We start from the raw sequence: 17,689 nt of genomic DNA, 5'->3' as shown, positions 1-17,689 counted from the left end.
GTGCATCCAATGAGCTGTGATGTGGCCTCATTGCCTTGATAATATATTCCCAATTGTACCAATGAAACTATTTATTTTATTCCCCAGGAGCTCCTGCCTCAGTAAAAAAAATAGGTCCCTGCAAAAGGAACTTGTTGGGCAAGCCTAACATTAGGTGTCATTGCCTGTAGTTGGGGGAAGGATCTCTCCCTGCTGCGCCCAGCTCCCAGGATAGTCTCCTGCGGGGAAACTCTGACTCTTGTTTTAGGGTGATGATGTCTGCCTGAGCCACCTTTGGAGGTGAGAGCACTTGGAGGGTCCGGAGAAGGGAGGCAACAGTATTGCTGTCTGCCTGCTTTGTGAGTGGTGTAAGGTGTTTCAATGAAAAAGTCTCCACTTTTCCAGTGTCTTCAGAAGTGTTTGGCCTCGCTAGCAACCTGCTCCTTTTTATTCCTGCCTGTGGGTGACCTGCAGCCAGTGAAGCATGAGGTGAGAATGGTCAGGGCTGCAGGAGTCTCCTGCTGATGCTGGTTGGCAACACCATCAAGATCCCCTTGAATTACTGTGCTGTGGCACGGCACAGGGCAGGGAGGCAGCGCGAGGTTTCTCTGCCTTGGCTGTAGTGTCTGCAAAACCTCATTCTGGCTGACTTGTTCCAGATGGTAGGTAGCCGGCTTAATTTGGGCTGTCTTCGCTTGCTTGCTGACACGGGCTCCTCCTGAGTTAATTAGCAGATGAAGTTGATGGTACCCATGCTTGGCTGTCTGCAGTCATGGAAGTCTGATGTATGGGTGCTTGGGGGGACAGGGAGGAAAAAATGATTTTTTTTTTTCTACTTTGGTGCTGGCTGGGGCTGCCCAGGCTGGCTTCAGCAGGAGATGCAATTTCGAGTCTCTCGCTTCCCTCTTGGAGACATCCGCTTGGTGGAATGTCTCTGTGACTTCATGGATAGTTCCTCTGGCTCAGGCAAAAAAAAAAAAAAAATCATGTGAGTTGGATTTCCTTGCTGGTCTGTTTGCAGCGGTGGCTGAGGACATGTTTTGGAGAGGACGGAAGTGTTCCGTCCTCAGAAGGGAGTTTGGCTGTGCTGCGGTGGGGGCTCGCAGTTCTGTAGCATCTTCCACGTGGTGTTACTTGTAGGTAGTTGTGAACAGCTGGAGTGCAAGGAGAGCCTTTTCCCTTTTCAGCGTGCGGGGAGGAATAGCTCAACATGAACTCTAGTGCGGAAAATAGGTGTGGGGCAGAGGGGGACTTTCCCCATTTGTAGGGATTGGGATAAAAGGCTTATCTCTGCCACAATCAAAAACTGGAGCTGTAAAGCTCATCCTTGGGTTCCTTGTGACTAGAGAGTTAATCCTTTCTTCTTGTGCTGTAAATGTTTATTTAGCTGTCTCTCTTCTGCATTTATGGAGTTCAAACATTTTGGAGTGTATGTTGGGCAGTTGCTGGTGTCCCGTCCAGGGATTCTTTATGACTTGGAGCATCACCAGGATTGTAGTGTTCATCAAATGCCTTGGCCATCCTGCCCCTTTGCAAGTGATGGATGTGGAGAGGACTGTGGGAACATTCCTGTCTGTGGGCTGCATGCGAGAAAAATGTTTTGTCTTGCATTGCCTATCGAGTCCAGAAACGTTAAGTCTTTGGAGCAGTCTATCAGTGCAGCAAAACACCAGGCGGGTAAAAAGCCTCGTGTGGAATGGCCTTCTGGTCCCATCTTCTCCTAATGATACCAGTGTCATGACTGTGCTGCAGACCTAGATCAGATGTGCTTTCCTCTGGAACAACTCTGACGATATTTTTGGAAAGACAAAACACAGTGTTTCAAGGCAACGTCAAAAATTTGGAATTAATGAGGTGGAGGGAAGGAAGTACTTCAGCTAAAATGGGGACTTGCTCCTTGAAGCTATGTACTACTTATGAAAATTTTTATGTAGCCTTTCCCTGTTAAAGGCAGGAGAATGAAGACTGGTTGAAGGCAAGCGAGGAGTTGCTGTTGAGTCAGCTGAGAGCTTGAAGTCTACAGACTAACATTTTGAAACTGTCACCTAAATAATTCAATAAACCTTGACCTTTTCCTCTGCACACAGATTCAGTTCAACTTAATTCCACTTCCGCTCCTGCTGAAGAGAGAAAACTGCACACTAAGACAAACAATGTTATTTGTAATCCTCTGTATTCTTTGCTATCCTTTTATTATTAATGGTGAATGACTTCACTGGCACCGTAGAAGAGCTTCATGTACCGTAAGAGGCTATGCACATCCAGTTTTCCTTTTCTAAGCAGATGCAAGGGCTATGGCTTAACACTCAGAAAATTAGACCATGCTGTAAATGCATTAAAATCTGTTTTTTCTCCTTTGTTATCTGCATTACTTTGTCAGAACCACACTCAAGGGAACATTAGCTAGTGAGAGTAAAAGCACTGGACTTGTCTAAATCCAAAATGTTTTCTCTAGCCTTTTATTTGATATCCTTAGTGTCATATATGCATGTGCGTGTTGCATATGAATTTCAGAAGAGCTGGTCTGAGACGGCTCTTTCAATCCAGTTGATACTGGATTGACACTTCCTTGGTGGTACTGGACCAGTGAAGTTTCCCTAAGGAATTCCATTGTGTGTCTAGCACTTGCTGGGACCCTAAAAGTCCTGGTAGGGCTTTCCCAAAGAGTACATGTATCTGCTTCATTTAGGTCCTCCTGTAACTCCAAGCCCCAGACGAGATGCCAGTGCACTGACCATGTCAAATCACATGGCGGAATGATTATTTTTTTTTAATATATATATATTTTTTTTTTTTTTAAGTCAAAACCTGTTTGTATTTGCTGCTGTGGTACCAGGGCATTGTAGAAACCATGTCTGTATATCAGCATTGTCTTAAGATTTTGATATGAAGACAATTACTGTGATAAATCTGTACTCTTTAGTCTAGACTCAGAAGAACTGGTAAATAAATTATCTGAAGCTATATGCCTTTATATATGCAGCTGTGTGCGTTACTTGGAGATTGGGTTTGTGCAGACAACCGTAGCATGTCTGTGTGCAGGGTAGCACTGTGCCGTGTTATCCCCCACCAGCCTCTGAGCAAGCTGCAGGACACTGTATCGGTGCAGATCCTAATCTGCAGATTGTTGCAGGACTAATTAATTATCCAGAGCATGATTTGGGGCACCTTTCAGTCCTGGAGCTTGCTGAATAGGAGCTGACAAATTCTGCCCTTGATTTGCGGCTACAGTTTTTCAGGAAAGAAAACACAGGGTTAAGGAACTACAAGCCAGTCCTACTTGGCTGTGCCTGCACCATCTAGCAAGGAAAGCTGTGGCTTTTTATGTTTGGAGTGGCCCTTAATTTGATTCAGGTATTGGAACAGTGCTGCCTTGTTACAGTTTTATAAGCAAGCCCTGTGGGCTGCTTTGCTTTCCAAAGATCTCTGTATTTTGCTCTGGTTGTGTTCACACCCTTAACTGGACTGGAGTTTGGTGGAAGCCTGGGGAAGGTTTGAAGAAAACTTGGCAATGGGATCAGATGCTCTGTTCCCAGGTTTGTGTTAATTCTACCTTCTTGTGCCCAGGAGCCTCGCTGGGTTCATGTATCACACTTTCTTCTGTGTCGAGTCCCGTACTGCGCTGTGCCTCCAACTAAAGACTTGTAGCAAAGTATAAATCCACTTAATGGCCTGCGATGCAGCTGTTTGAGGGCTATTTTAAGTGCATGACAGTGGAATACAGAAGGAAATGGCTGTTGCTGGTTTTTCCCTCCCTGCTGTCTTGCTGGACTATATCTGTATGTGTGATGATGTGGGAGTGTGTAGCCAGAAGGGCTGGAAAAGGGGTGAAAGAACTGGGACAGTGGTGGGGGGAGCAGAAAAAGCATTTCTAACGTCCATGTAGAGACATGCCTTCCTGCCATCTCCCAATTAGCTTCTGCCCTGCTGATCAGAGTTGCTTTTAACTCTTCAGATTACATGTTCTCAAGTCTAACAAATATTCAGCCTTCTATACTTGCTGGTGTAAACTGGCGTAGTGGTACAGGCTGATTCGTGTGCTGTATTGCCGTGCAGCAGCTGGTGGTCTGTTGGGCCATGGTCCCCATCAAAAACATCTCATTTGGTGCTGGTGTAAAGGATCCTCCAACTTCCTCCGCGGTGCCTGGCTGAGAGGGGATGGCTAGGGATGTTAAAAGGGATATATTTGCCTTTCACTGCATGTGGCACCTCAGAAGACAAAAGGTGGGGAAATTGCAATAAATCACACACCATTTTTTGGAATGGGAGGAGTGGAGCGTTTCAACCTGGGGAGCCTGGTACTGAATAACTCCTGTTTTATTTCATCAACCTCATACCAGCAGTCAAAGAGGCAGTTAGTTGCATGTTGTCCTCCTGTCAGGAGAGAGATGGGCCAGAGAAGCACAGAGCATCTGGTTCTCATTGGGCTCTGCCTTTGGATGGACTTCTTTCTTGTTTTGTCACATTAAATCTCTGCCCCCACCCCCTTCCTCCTTCCTCTCTCCTTTTTTTCTTTTCTTTTTTTTTCTTCCCTTCAGTGAGTTTACAAGCCTTGCTGGAATGCACATGTGGTCCTTATCATCCGCAGAGTCCAGGGTTTTTTTTTTTCTTTGCTGGTTAGCAGTTTGTGACATCAGGGGCTGTTAGAAGCATTAGTCACTTTTACTGCAAATAGAAAGGTCCGTGGTTTTTGGAAACCTATGGAGGAAAATGTCTTTTATGTCAGTTCTTGGCATAAATGGAACTGTTAGTGCTCTGAGCTTGTGCTGACCTTTAGCCAAACATTTTGCCTGGAAGACAAATGTTCATTCCCACTCTCTACAGCCACTTCTGAATTGTCAGATTTTGCTGACTTCCTTCTTCCCAGAAGAATGCGACTGTATCCTTTTTCTCCATCCTCCTGCTGAGTTGCTGCAGCTTGCCAATGTAAGCAGTTCCCCTCGCTTCCCTGCCAGCGTGCCTTGGAGGCGCCGGAACAGCAGCGCTCGATGGGCTGATGGGCCGCGGGGAGCGTGTCCTTGCTGCGTGGCAGGGACTGCAAACTGCTGGAAACCAGGCTATTTGGTGCTGGATGTCGGGGAGATGGGCCTTGGGCTTCCCACCTCACACTGCATCCGTGCTGGGGGATCTGGGACTGGGGCAGCGGATTTTCCACCGGCAGGCACAGCCTGGGTGGGCTGCACCTGGGCAGGGGCTGGCTTGTGATGCCTGCTTGCTGTCCTCCTGCAGTGTCATCCTGGATTCGTTTAGAGTGCCAGCCTTCGGGAGAGGATTGCTTCTGCGTGTAGCTGCTAATGTCACATGTCCAGCATCACCCAGTCTCTGAGGGTGTCTCCTCAGGGGAACCCCTTGCTTTGTCTTGCTGGCAGCCTCCTTTGACTGGTGATTCCCTGGGTAAAATCTCATGTATTTGTAGAGCAATATTCTGTGCAAGGAGGGGCAGCACAAGACCCATGCCTACACTTCTCAGTCTGCTGCTGCCGGCTGCTTTGGCCAAGTTGCTTCCAGCCTTCCTCCCATAAAATAACCTTTTCTGCTATCCCAGTTCTCTGGGATTAGAGGGAAAAACCAGCATGTTCAAGGAGAGCCTTTTTGTGTTCCCTGTGACCTCTGTGGTGACTGAGCCAAGGGAGCCAACTGCGGCATAACACTTTGTGGATGGTTTTTCTTGTTACTGGGAGTAGGGAGACCTGGCTCCTAGTTGTTTTCGATGTTGCTAGAGGGCTGCTGCAAGGGACTTAACTGAATGAAGCACACACACTATTGAGAAGCTGTGTGACTCTAAGCAGCTACAGCTGGTGCCAGCTTTTATTCTGGAAGAGCAAGATAGTATAAGGATGTCCAGCCCTTGGGGGCAATACCTGCAGCAGTGAGTCACTTGGTGGGTTGATGGCAAGGCAGGAGACGTTAGCCATCGGGCTTGCCCACCTCTGATGCATCTTCATGGCTTGTTGACACAATCTACAGAATGAGAATTTGTCTTCCAAAGGGGTGTGCTTTCCCTGTTGAGAGAGAAGGGAAGAAAAGAAAGGGGGAAAGAAAAAAGACTTCCCAGACACCAGTAGTTTGTGGAGGCATCTGCCCAAGCCTGTGGCTGGTCAGCAGCAGAAGCAGAGACAGGAACTCCCCCTCCTCTGCTAGTGACACTGATGGTTATCCTGGCCTCAAACAACAACAAAGTCCTTCCTTCCGTGATTAATTGATTGATTGCTATGGGCTGTTTTCTTGTGGCATGACTGCACTAGCCATGGCAAGGAGGGGAAAGGAGTTGTTCTTTCTTGTCATGTTTCCCTCCCCGCCCCCCCCGCTTGAGTTCCTTTGCCCAAGAATTAAGGGTTTAGCCATCACTGAAGTCTGTATAAGGAAAGGGATGGGGGTTGTGGGTGCTGTTTCAGGGAACTTAACAGTGAGCTTGGCTCTGGCATAGGCACTGGGAATACTTTGTGCCCTGCCGACAGGGAACCCCAGCTGTCAGGTTTAACACATGGAGAGGGGACAACAGACCCATCTCTTGCTGACTCCTCTTTGCTTCTGTGCTCTCTGCTCTTTCTGGAGCCACCTTTTTGTCTAGGCAGATTAAAGTATCTCAGAGGTCCCTGGCTTTGGATGCAGCATCTAAGGTTACTTCAGAAACACGGGAACGCGTGCATAGTAATGGGGCAAAAATGTAGCTGGCCTGAGCTGCTGACAATAAAAGCTTTTAGGATTTCTTAAAGGTGCCTGCTAAATTCTGTGGCCCCAAATAACTAAACACTTGCTTCATATTTGTGGTTGAGCTCAATATTTTGCATACCAGCGTTTTTCCCTCTTGAATTTGAGGCTCATTTTTGTTTTCTTTAACTCTTCAGAGGCCATGTGAAACTGACCCCCAGCTGCCAGGAGCAGTGGGCCAGGAGGGGCTGAAGGGGAATATTTTGCTGGCAGCCTTAAAGCAGAAGGGTCTCAGCCAGGAGCTTGCTTGGGTTCAGGGAACAGCTGTCATCATGGTTAATTCCTGAGTGGGGAGAGCAGACCGGGGCAACAAATGCAGGTGTCCTTGTGAACCCTCCTCTTTCTTAGGCCTTTTGGGAGTGACACTCTTCTACCCAGGCAAAGAGTAACTTTGCCTTATCTCAGGTCAGCTACCAGACACCTTCTGAAGTGTAAGGATATGGCTCTGCTTTGTGCTGCCTCTGGAGAAGTGATGTGTTTCTGAAGATGGTACCCACCTTGATATCCACTTTCCCATCTGCGCGGAGGCATACTGTTGCTGACTCCAATCAGGAAAATAAGTTTTCCCTTATTCCTGCTGGCTCTGCCAAGCCACTGTGGCTTAGGAAGAATGAGCTGATTCTCTCCTTGCACATGCCCCATCAGCCAAATGGTTTTATAAAGCTTCACTGAATTACATCCAGGCAAAGCCGCTGTTTGCCACAGAGCATCCATTACAGCATTGCTTGACCTATAAAACCTTTGCCACCAGGAGCTATGTATGAAGAAAACCAGATCTGAATTGGATCTGACAGGGCTCCAAGATTGCAAACCTGTTCTTGTTGTTTTGCAAGACGTTTTTTTCCCCCCTTAAAATTAAGAGCGCTAGGATGTAGGGTCCTGGCAATTAATCTCTTCGCAGCAATGGCAGTAGTAGACGCTGTGCCTCTGGAGACCTGTCTGTGCTTTACTTACCCCTTTCCTTACCCATCTAGAGTTAAAACCAGCAGCTGTGATAACAGCATCTGAAAGATTGTTGTTGACCCGAGAAATACCAACTGTGGGATGCCTTGTAGGTCACTCTGCAAAGAAAAGTGATCAGCATCTTTCTCAGTAAACAAGCATTTATTTCTTCATGCTGCTCTGTAGTTTTTGTAGGGGTTAGCATACAGCTCTGGAGGTTCAGAATTGCTTTCTGCTCATGCAGATGGGACACGAAGAGGGAGGGAAGATTTGCCCTATAATAAGGGATTCAGTAAAGGAGGCATGACTATCTTAAAGAAGAGTTTGAAAATTAAGACTGCTTTTGGAATGTCTTAAGCTCTCTGACATCTGAGAACATCCGGACTCCCAAGTCTGGCAGTATATCTGGTGCAAATTTGCCATCTGAACTGCAGTCTATGGAGCTGCAGTTCTATCCATGCTTATCTTGTCCATCACTCCTGAAGCTGCAAGCACGGTGAGGTGCTTGGCAAACAGTTATTCTTCTAGCACGCTTGTAAGAGGTCAGCAGTTCCAGATACAGTGACTTGTCTGTGTGTTAAGAAGGCGTCCTGTAGGACTATGTTACTGTGGGAGCCAGCTGAGGAGTTGTGTGAGTCCAGGAGTGTATTTAGGTGTACTGGGGAAAGAGAGGAGTTGTTCTGAGCTCTGCTTATCTGCTGGGGAAAAATGGGGAATACCCTTGGGAAGAAGCTGGTGAAGCAGGGTGATGGTATGCTTTTCCACTTGGGGTGAAGTGCCCGGGCAGCACTTCTGCCTTGCTCTGGGAGAAGAGCCCCGTGGCAGGAGGAATAAGTGAATGCTTGTAGCATTGCTGCCCTGGCTTGTTGGGTGCACATGGAGGCTCTGGGCTTGTCTCTGTTGGGCAGGAGCCTTTGCCTGTATCAGTCTTTGACCACACTTCAGCTGGAGATGCCCAGTTGGCAGTGGGATGACTCAGCTGAGACCAAAACTCAGCCCACTGACTCTTCTCAGGAGCTTGTCGCAGTGATTCACAGCCAGAGCAGCGCGGCCATCTGACTTAGCATCCCGTTGTTTTTTAAATACTTCTGTTTTGCCAGACTGAAAGCGTGAATCACTTGCCTGTTTTGCTAATTATACACTGAGCAATCATGCTTGTTGCTCTCCAGAAAAGGCTTCCTTTCCGTGTGGATAAAACCTGAGCTCTTGAGCAGCTCTTGAGTTTGCACTGGTTTCACTCCTTACCCCTTTGTCAGGCAGCCCAAGGGCTGAAGGCTGCAGCAGTGTTGAGCTAGTAAATCCAGAACTGCCCAGTCCAATGTAATTGGGCTAATTGGTAAAATTGTCCACTGTGGTTTTGCAGCTTGGCATTGTTGGCAGACCTATGCCTTGGCTGAAGGGGCCACAGAGCCTTGTGGAAGGTGCTGCAGCTTCCAGCCTGCCGTCTAAACCTCTGCTGTGGGGAGAGCAGAGAAGGGGGGGCAGGGTTCTTCTCCTTGTGTCAGCATCCCTGTAGTTACTAAGCAGGAGTTAAGCTATCCCCTTGACAAGGGTGAAAGTGAGAGCAGAGGCCTGGCTGCAGTGGTAAGAGGTTACACAGTGTGCACATCCCCCTTTTAAATCCGTCCTCTCAGGAGCAGCCTGTGTTTCCCCCCAGAACGTACCAGCTCTCCAAGTCCACCTGCATGCACTGGAGTGGCAGTTCTGTTGCACAATGCTTTTGTTTGTGCGTGGAGGGAGATACTTAGAAATTCTAGTCCCTTTGGCTCTCCTGCCTTGTCCAAAATGTCTGTGTGTGCTGCACTTGCAGAAATGCACATATTTTCTGTGTCTGCCCTACTCAGCAAGATGTGCTGCAGTCTGGGGAGTGCTGGGGGAGGTGGAGACTTGGGTTTGCATTGCATCTCTGTTCGTGCCTTGGGCCTCCGAGCTTTTTATGAGTGTTTTGGTGTTTGGGGCAGATACCAGGCTATGCTTCTGTCTCCCGTTATGCAGCACAGCTTCTGAAAAATGCTTGGTATTGGAAAGCATAGAGATAGGTTTTGGGTTTTTTCCACTGTTAATGTTTGCCACTTGCAGGGAAAAAAACAGAAAGGGGAGGGAACTAAACCAAGGAAGGTATGCCACAAAAAATAACTGACACAGATGCAAGAGATGAGTCTCTTGCTTCTGTTCCTGCTGAGTAACTGATGATGAGGCAGTACTTGCTTTCCCAAAATATATCAGGGAAAGAGATATTGGTGCTGTGCTGAGAGATGTTCAACACCCACCACTTTCTGTGAAGCCTGGGAGTCACGGGTACCTATTGCTTTCTGGGCTCTGCTTCTAGCTCCCTTCACTCAATCATAAACCCAAGCCTACTGGCATTTTAAAAATACTAACGTTAGAAATATTTAACCCATTATCATTATGCCTAAATCCCAGCATCTCATTCCATTGCTTGGGACTTTTCCAGGGAAATCACTGTCGTGGGTAAATAAGGTGATGGTCTCTTCTGTGTTGGTTTTGTTTTGGTGGGTTTTTTAACCCAGTCTGAGTGAAGGAGGTGGCATCTCTTAATCACCTTAGGCTTTTGTGGTACGGTGCAGGTGAATAGCCGCCCAATAGTATATGGAGGGACGGAGTTGAATTGGTGTATTGGCATTAAGCCTGCAGACAAGCTTGGTTCAGATGTTAAGAGAAGGCTTATGTATCTAGTGCAGGTGTCAAGCTGCACGTGCCAGCATGGCAAAAAGGAGCCTTTTGCCCCTTTGTGCTATGTGCTGATGGCACAGACCTAGATGTTTTTACTTTGAGATGTTGCCTTTCTCAGTGAATTTTTGTATGTGTGTTTATTTTTTTTAAAGTCTGAATGGTATTTTCATCAGCACTCAGCCCAGATGTAGCTTATTTCTTCTGCATTTGATGGCTGGTCTGTATGTTTTGGGGAGGGAAGTGGAGGTGCTGAGAAATTGTGCAGAGAGTGGGAAGTCCTCCTCCGCTTTTGATTCTTATTTTAACAACCGAAGAGTGTCTTTCTCCATGTCTGGTGCAAAGCCCACTGATTTTGTGGAAAAGAAGCTGGTGCTTCCAGCGTCTCTAAACCAGGCTGAGACTGCCCACACTGTAATTTAGCTCAACAGTATGGCCTCAGCGGAGTGACTCTGCTGGAAATGTCTGGAGAAAGGTTAGTATCTTCAGTTAAGGATCTTGAGTTAGTATCTTCAGGACAAGGAACTTAGGAGAAAAACGTGTGAAATAACACGTGTGAAATAAGTCTGCTGAGTTGGTGGGTTTTTTGGTTTGTGTTTTGTTTTGTCTGTGCTCAGGATGTTGGCATAACAGCGATTTGCCAGGGAAGAGATAACTGGGCTGGCTTCTTATTCCAAGCCTCTCTGTGAATTACTGTACAGCAGTTGTGGAAAAGTCCTAAATATAATCATGGAGTTGTTTCCAACCTGCCTCGTGCAAGGTCTGTGCTGCCCCATTACCCACTTTAAAAACTGCCTTGCGGTGTTTGACGTCACCAGCTCAGGTGCCCAGGCAGCTGAGGGAGCAGAGCGGGTCCCCGGGGTGCCTTGCATCTCTGGGGTGCCTGGCCTGGCTGCTTCTCCTGCTGAAGGCATGGAGGGGCAGCGCCGTGGGCTTTGTAAGTCATGCAGGAAACACTGGCAACAGTGCCCTGGTTTCTCACCTCGTGTTGGAGGAGGTTATTTGTAAACCAAGGCATCCGCAGAGCAGCATGCCTGCTTTTTTGCTTTTTTCGCTTCCGGTCAAGGCCTGTAAAAGCTGGAAAGAGATTTAGCTGGCTTTAGAGGCAGTGTTGCTATCTAAGCTATGTCCTGCTGTGGCCATGCCGGAGGGTTGCAGCAGAAGTGTTGGTGTTTCCCTCGTACTGCTGGGAAGATGGAGCAAGTCTGAGAGAGCTGCTCCTTCCCTTTGGCAGACTGAGCTGAGGAGAGCATGAGCTTCCTCTCTGCTTGTCTACACAGGTTTCTATCAGGACTAGGTTTTGGAGTTGCAGCCAGGACCACATCACAACCTATGTCCCTCTTTCACGTGCTCTTTGGGAGAGCTGGCCTCACTGGGTGGTTTGGGGACCTCGAAAGGTTCCAGCCCTTGGAGTTGGCTGGTTTCTGGTGCAGAGCTGTACAGTGGGCACAAAGGAGGCAGATACAGCTGCTTCACCAATTTAAACAGGAATTGGTCTCATTGCAGCTACAACTGTGTTTCACCGTGTGTCTTCCAGGTATCTGCCCAAATAACCTGTGGGTAACTGTAGGAGTATGTGATGCTGAGGCTTCAGAAACAATGTTTGGGTGTTGCAGATCAGTACAGAATCATGGTTTATTAGCCTCAGGCATGGAGAAACAGTCTGGTTGTGCTTGCATCCCTTGGGATTGGGGACGTTTCAGTTTGAGCCCCACAGTGGAGAGCTGGATAGAAGTAAAAGGACAGTATATTTGGGAGGCAAACCTAAGACACAAAGATCCTGTGTCCCAGAAACTTCTGTGTCATTACACAGTTCTGATGGGACTAGGCACAGACTTCTTCCCTCACAGGGGTGTTGCAACCCTGGTAAATGCCTCTCTTCTTGGTCTTACAGAGTGATGACCTTAGGAACTTGTCCCTCTCCGGCCACGTGGGCTTCGACAGCCTCCCTGATCAGCTGGTCAACAAGTCAACATCTCAGGGCTTCTGCTTCAACATCCTCTGTGTGGGTAAGTCATCCTGTGTCGCTGGGCTGTCAGCTCGTGCCAAGGGGGAGCACAAGTAGCCACAAATTAGCACTTTCTCCTTCCTGCGAAGGGCAGGATCTGAGCCAGTGGGGACCAGAGTGGCAGGGAAGTTTCTTCCCAGAGCTGCTCCAGGGTAAAATTTAGTATCCTCCTTTTCCTTTTCTCTCCCCTGTCCCCTGAGTCAAAACATGGAAATCTCTAGTTGTTAAAATCTACCCTTTGATCTTCCTGTGGCTCCGCTTTCCCCAAGGGCTGCCCATAAGGAAACTGAGCCAACTTGGAAAGTAAATTAATTTTTTTAAAAATGTTAACTTAAATCTGCCTTTTTCTGGATAGGGTACAGAGTTTCTCAATAATTTGCATTCCTTCCCTTCCAGGCTTTGCCTGCCTGTCTCATTATATTCTTAGTTTCTCCAGTTGGAAATTATACCACTTTTAGTCTCCAAATGATGCACTTGAGAACAAAGCCTGTCACCTGTTCTCTGCTGTATTTACTCTGTGTGCTGCAAGTTAGTTTTATAGCCTGAGTTACTGTGTTACATTTCCCAAATTGTTCAGAGGATGAAATATGGGGAGGTAACTTCTTCCCTTGGCTACAGAGAGGTACCTCCTGTCTTGGCACTCTGTGGATACTATGCAATTGGAAATCCATTGCTTGGCCCTGAGGAGCTGTGTGCCAAAAGAGCTTTGACCTATTGGTGGACCTCTTCAAGGTGCCCTCACAATGCAGTTCTGTAAATTGACAAAAACGGTGAGTTTTACTCCTAGTTTGGCAGAGCAGTCTGCAAACATCATCTTTCCATTCATTGTTCATTTAAGCCTGCAAGAAGGAGGAAGTATTGTCCCTTCTAATTAGTTACACTAATTAGCTGGAAAAAGAATCCACAACCCTCTGAATGTGATTTTTCTATAGCAAACAGGATTTATGTCTGCAGTGCAGGGTGAGCAGTCTGAAAAGAAATCTGGCAAACAAACTAGACTCCTCTCTAGCTTTGTATGTTGAAGAAGGAGATAAGAGAATAGTTCTACTTCTGCACACTCCAGCTACCAACTCTCACGTGACTCTCCTAGCAGCACGAATCCTTTTAAAATTCAGCAGGGAACAGCCCGATTAGCAGGCAGCTCTTTGATCAAAATGGCATAAATGAATTGCCTTTTTCTCTTGCAGTAAATATTCCTCCTTAGCATGACTTGATATGTCTCCATTAACATAGCAATTTGGTCCAACTGATTTTTTTTTTCTTCCTTGTAAAATGTGGTGAGCAACTATTTTTTGCCCCATACGAGAATTTCACACAAATTGCTGCAGTTGTCCAAGGAACAGACATCCCCCCCTTTAAAAAAAAAAAATTAAAAATAATCATGTTTTGAGAAAGAACACAAGTAACTTTGGCTTTGTAATGTGATACTTTTAATTGCGGTGTGCGTTGATAAAAGGCTGCAAAGCCCATCTAGCACAGCATGCAGCATCATTGCATTCACATCAGGAGCTCACTAAAACACGTCGCTTCAGAGATTAACAGTCTGTGCCATCAGTTTAGGACTGATCTTTTCATGTGGGTTGAGCTCTATGTGAGCCTAGGTTTTGAGCTATAATGCCATGTATACTTTCTGTCTTCCCTCTTCTTTCGTTTGTTCATTCTTTTTTAAAAGTTTGCTTTATGACCTGCAGCTTCCTAGGCTAGGAATGCTGCTACAAGCATCTCTGCTCGATTATTTTACTGGGCTGCAAGTAATTGCTTACCTTCCTGAGCCTAGCGTGAAAATGGTCAGAGTCAGAGCCAGAAAAATGAGCCGTCAGGTATCACAGAACAACAGGCAGTTGCTGAGTAGCAGTGCTTGTTTCTGCGGACAGAAGTATTATATGGACGTTTGAGATCTTCTGAGTTGGGGGGTTGCATATTTTGAGAGATTTTGATGCTAGGAGGGCTGCGTACAGCACAGAGAGATGGTTGAAGGTAATCCCAGATGCAGGCTTTCCCACCTGATTTTTTGCATTGCTTTTTTGTTAATCACTTAAGATTTTGGGGGGGGTTAAGAGGTTGGGATAGGACCCCCTCACAAACCCAACCTGCAAATGCCAGAGCTGCGCACTGCAGACCCAGGAGGTCTGTCCCAAATCCCATCATCTCTCAGCTGGAGCAGCTTGAGGACATTACCTCAGCACACCCCCTGCTCACAGCATGGCTAGGAGTAGCAGTTTGAGAGTGTAATTGCTAAGAAAACACTTTTGACTTAGAAATGGGATTTAGGCTAATGCTTTCATCCATGCTGTTAATTGCACTGGGGATTAGTGAACCTGTAATAGTTTTAGAAGGTGGTATTTAAGCACTGTGCTATTTAGATTTTTAAAAACTTTTTATGGATTTCTCAGTCTCAGATTTTCATTGACCCCTTTGGACTATGGGGTTTTTGTGGCCCTCTTGAAAAAGGAACAGAAACTGAGCTGGAGGGGGAAAAACGCATAAAAACATGTACAGAATCAGATCTCTCCTTGGGTCTCAAACTTGTAGTTGAGAGAATTTACATCTTGCTTCTGTAAAGAAAGTTATATCAGAACTAGGACTTAGCCTACAGTGTTAAAAACAGAATTAAGTATTTCTCAAATAAGAACGGCTTCTTGCCGTCCTGAATACTGATGTTGCTTGCAAGGTGGGGAGGCTGGGGCTCTTCATGCCATCAAGCAGGAGGGAGCCTGCATCACCAGTCAGATCATAGCAATGTAAAAACCACAGGCAACAGCTGAAGACTGCTGGAAGCAAATGCTTTTATGAGAAAGGAATGATTATTTGTGTCTCTTGCATTGCCAGTGTAGCAAGTCCAATAACGGGGTTCTAGCAGCAGCAGGCATTTATGGATCTGTTATGGAAGGAGTCCTTTCCCTTCCCCAAGGAGTGGGGGGCGCTCACTTAGCAGATATCTAAGTAACTTATTAAAACTATCTAGGTTTCCTTTTTAATTTTTTTTAATTTCTTTTTCCCTCTTCCTTCCAGTTTAGTACCTTCTCTTCAGAGAGTCTTACAAGCCTCAGCCTGTATTCTCCAATTCCTCTGTTTCCCATGGGAAATGTTAACAGTAGTATTACTGGAAAAGACTGTGTGCCTCTTTGTGCGTGTGAAATAAGCCCCTTTTCTTCCCCAAAATAATGAAAAATCCCTGAGGTCAATGGTGCTGATGCATCATGTCTGGTGATGCCCCTTTCGGTGTCCTTGCCTGCGATTGTGGTACACCTCCCTTGAATACCCAGCCCTCAAGTCTCCCTTGCCATTCCCAGCGCAGCAGCCTAGCTGTTCACCTGTGGGTGATGACTTCACTCTGAGGGCATTTGGTTTATCTTGGTGTCTGTCCGTGTAGCAGCTTTTGCGTAGCAGCGGCCCTTTCCAGATTCACATCCCCAGCGTGTGGTGCTTTGATGGGGTGTGCTGCAGAGACCCAGGCGGTGTGACCTGCAGGGAAAATTAGTCGGAGTCCAGCAGCAGAAGCCAGAGCTGCTGTCACCTCCCAATGTCCACAAAGTCCTTGCTTCAGTCCTGGGGGATCGGTAAAGGTGGGGACTGTCTCAAAAGACATCTGTTCCTGAAGGGATTATGTTGCTTAGCCATGTGCACGTAGCTTAATTCCACTGCTGCCCAAGTGGGGTAACTCCTTAGCCTGGTGAACATGCCTGGGAGGAGGAAATGAGAGGGGGAAAAAGCAATCAGACCATACTAACATTGCCTTTGTCTGCTCAGGTGAAACTGGCATCGGCAAGTCAACGTTGATGGACACTCTCTTCAATACCAAGTTTGAAAGTGAACCTGCGACGCACAACGAGCCTGGTGTGAGGTTGAAAGCCAGGAGTTACGAGCTCCAGGAGAGTAATGTCCGTCTGAAGCTGACTATTGTTGACACAGTTGGATTTGGTGATCAGATTAACAAAGATGACAGGTAAATTTATTTCTGTCAGGAGAAGGAATGCTTGTGCTGATGTGCTCTGAGATCTGGAGGGCCCGAGCCTCTGTGCGGAGCAGGTCACTCACTGTGCCTGGTGGTGGTTCCTGATGCATGTGTGGCAGCTGGCATCACTCATGGCACCGCTCACCCCATGAGACAGGTAGAAGTAAGGAGAAACTGAAGTGAAGAATAATCAGATCAACTAGACTGCAGAACTGAAACTGTGTTTCTGCCCTCCTTGGCTCTGTGCAGCTCAGTCCAAGTTCTCTGCTTGCATTGCAACATGTAAATACTGGAAAGCATGAGGTCAAATTGCAATTATGTTGTATCTTTTAGGGAGCTGGAACTCAGATCGTAGTTCCTGTGCACACCATCCTGTGGTGGCACAAGTCGAGGCAGACTGAAAAGAAACACTATGTCTGCGTGGCTGGGTTCAGACAAAATGGCCTTTATTGTTTATACAAACTATTTATGTATCTTAGACAGTGCAGGTGTCAGACCCTGAGAGGTTCTTGCTTGCTGTTTGCTGTTGGTGTAGGTGCCCGTATGCTGCGGTTCTAAGTTCTGATTCTTCACACCCTGTTTACATACCTGACAATTTGTGGCTGTCTTAAAGGTACATGGTTAAGTCTTTGAAGTCAACTAACTTGTCTGCAGACCCGCTGCAGACCCCAACAATTCCCCCTTTTTGTTTTTTGAACAGCTAGTACCAGGTTTGTCATGTTCTGTAGGGCCCTTGCAAACATGACGGCAACCAAGGCAATACCAAACAAACAATACTGCCAATTGAGTGAATGGATGCCAAAAAGGCTGAAATTTTCTCAGATTTTGGTAACATGTTGCTGCAATGGGGTACCTAAAATCCATGCAGCACATACCATCAAAATCCTCACAGCCATGTTCTTGAGCCAACAACAAAAAGCTAATAGTTGCTCTGTTTTGTATGTAATGGTGGTAAATTTGACTCACATTCTTAACTGCCTAACAAACAAGGCGATTTAACTTTTTAATGCTTTCCCTGCTGTTGCTTCGAATAAGATTAGAACCGCGTTCCCATCAGTTCCATAAATCAACTACATCATTACCATGTGTTGATTTATGCAGGTGTTATGGTCCCATCATAGCCTTTCACTACATTAGCATCTACATAAACACAACTATCAACGTTCAAAGTGCAAACAATATTGACTTCTTTTGCGTTAACATTATACAGAGGTAATCAATTATCGAAAATATCACGACTTTCAGTAAGATTCTTCATTCCCCGCATACATTCACTTTTTTGCAACAATGTCTGCCAGTCCGTTTCAAGGAAGGGCACACCAAACAAGGACTGGTTCAGTAAGGAGGCCACACGTCAGTTGTTGGGTTGACTGGTGGCAGCAGCGCTCCCACGATCCGGCACG

At 46.6% G+C, this 17,689-nt stretch overlaps 1 protein-coding gene across 3 annotated transcripts in view; it reads left to right on the top strand.

Annotated features, from left to right (window-relative positions):
• Nucleotides 1-17,689, top strand: part of SEPTIN11 (septin 11) — a 61,232-nt gene that overhangs the window by 17,727 nt on the left and 25,816 nt on the right. For all 3 annotated transcript variants that reach the window (XM_040585902.1, XM_040585894.1, XM_040585889.1), the window contains exons 2-3: nt 12,218-12,332; nt 16,082-16,277. In XM_040585902.1, coding sequence (XP_040441836.1) covers nt 12,218-12,332; nt 16,082-16,277 — 311 coding nt within the window. The remainder of the gene's footprint in view (nt 1-12,217; nt 12,333-16,081; nt 16,278-17,689) is intronic.

Source organism: Falco naumanni, chromosome 1 (genome assembly GCF_017639655.2).
Source record: "Falco naumanni isolate bFalNau1 chromosome 1, bFalNau1.pat, whole genome shotgun sequence".
Classification (NCBI taxonomy): Eukaryota; Metazoa; Chordata; class Aves; order Falconiformes; family Falconidae; genus Falco; species Falco naumanni.
This window is presented reverse-complemented; position numbering and strand designations above follow the sequence as displayed.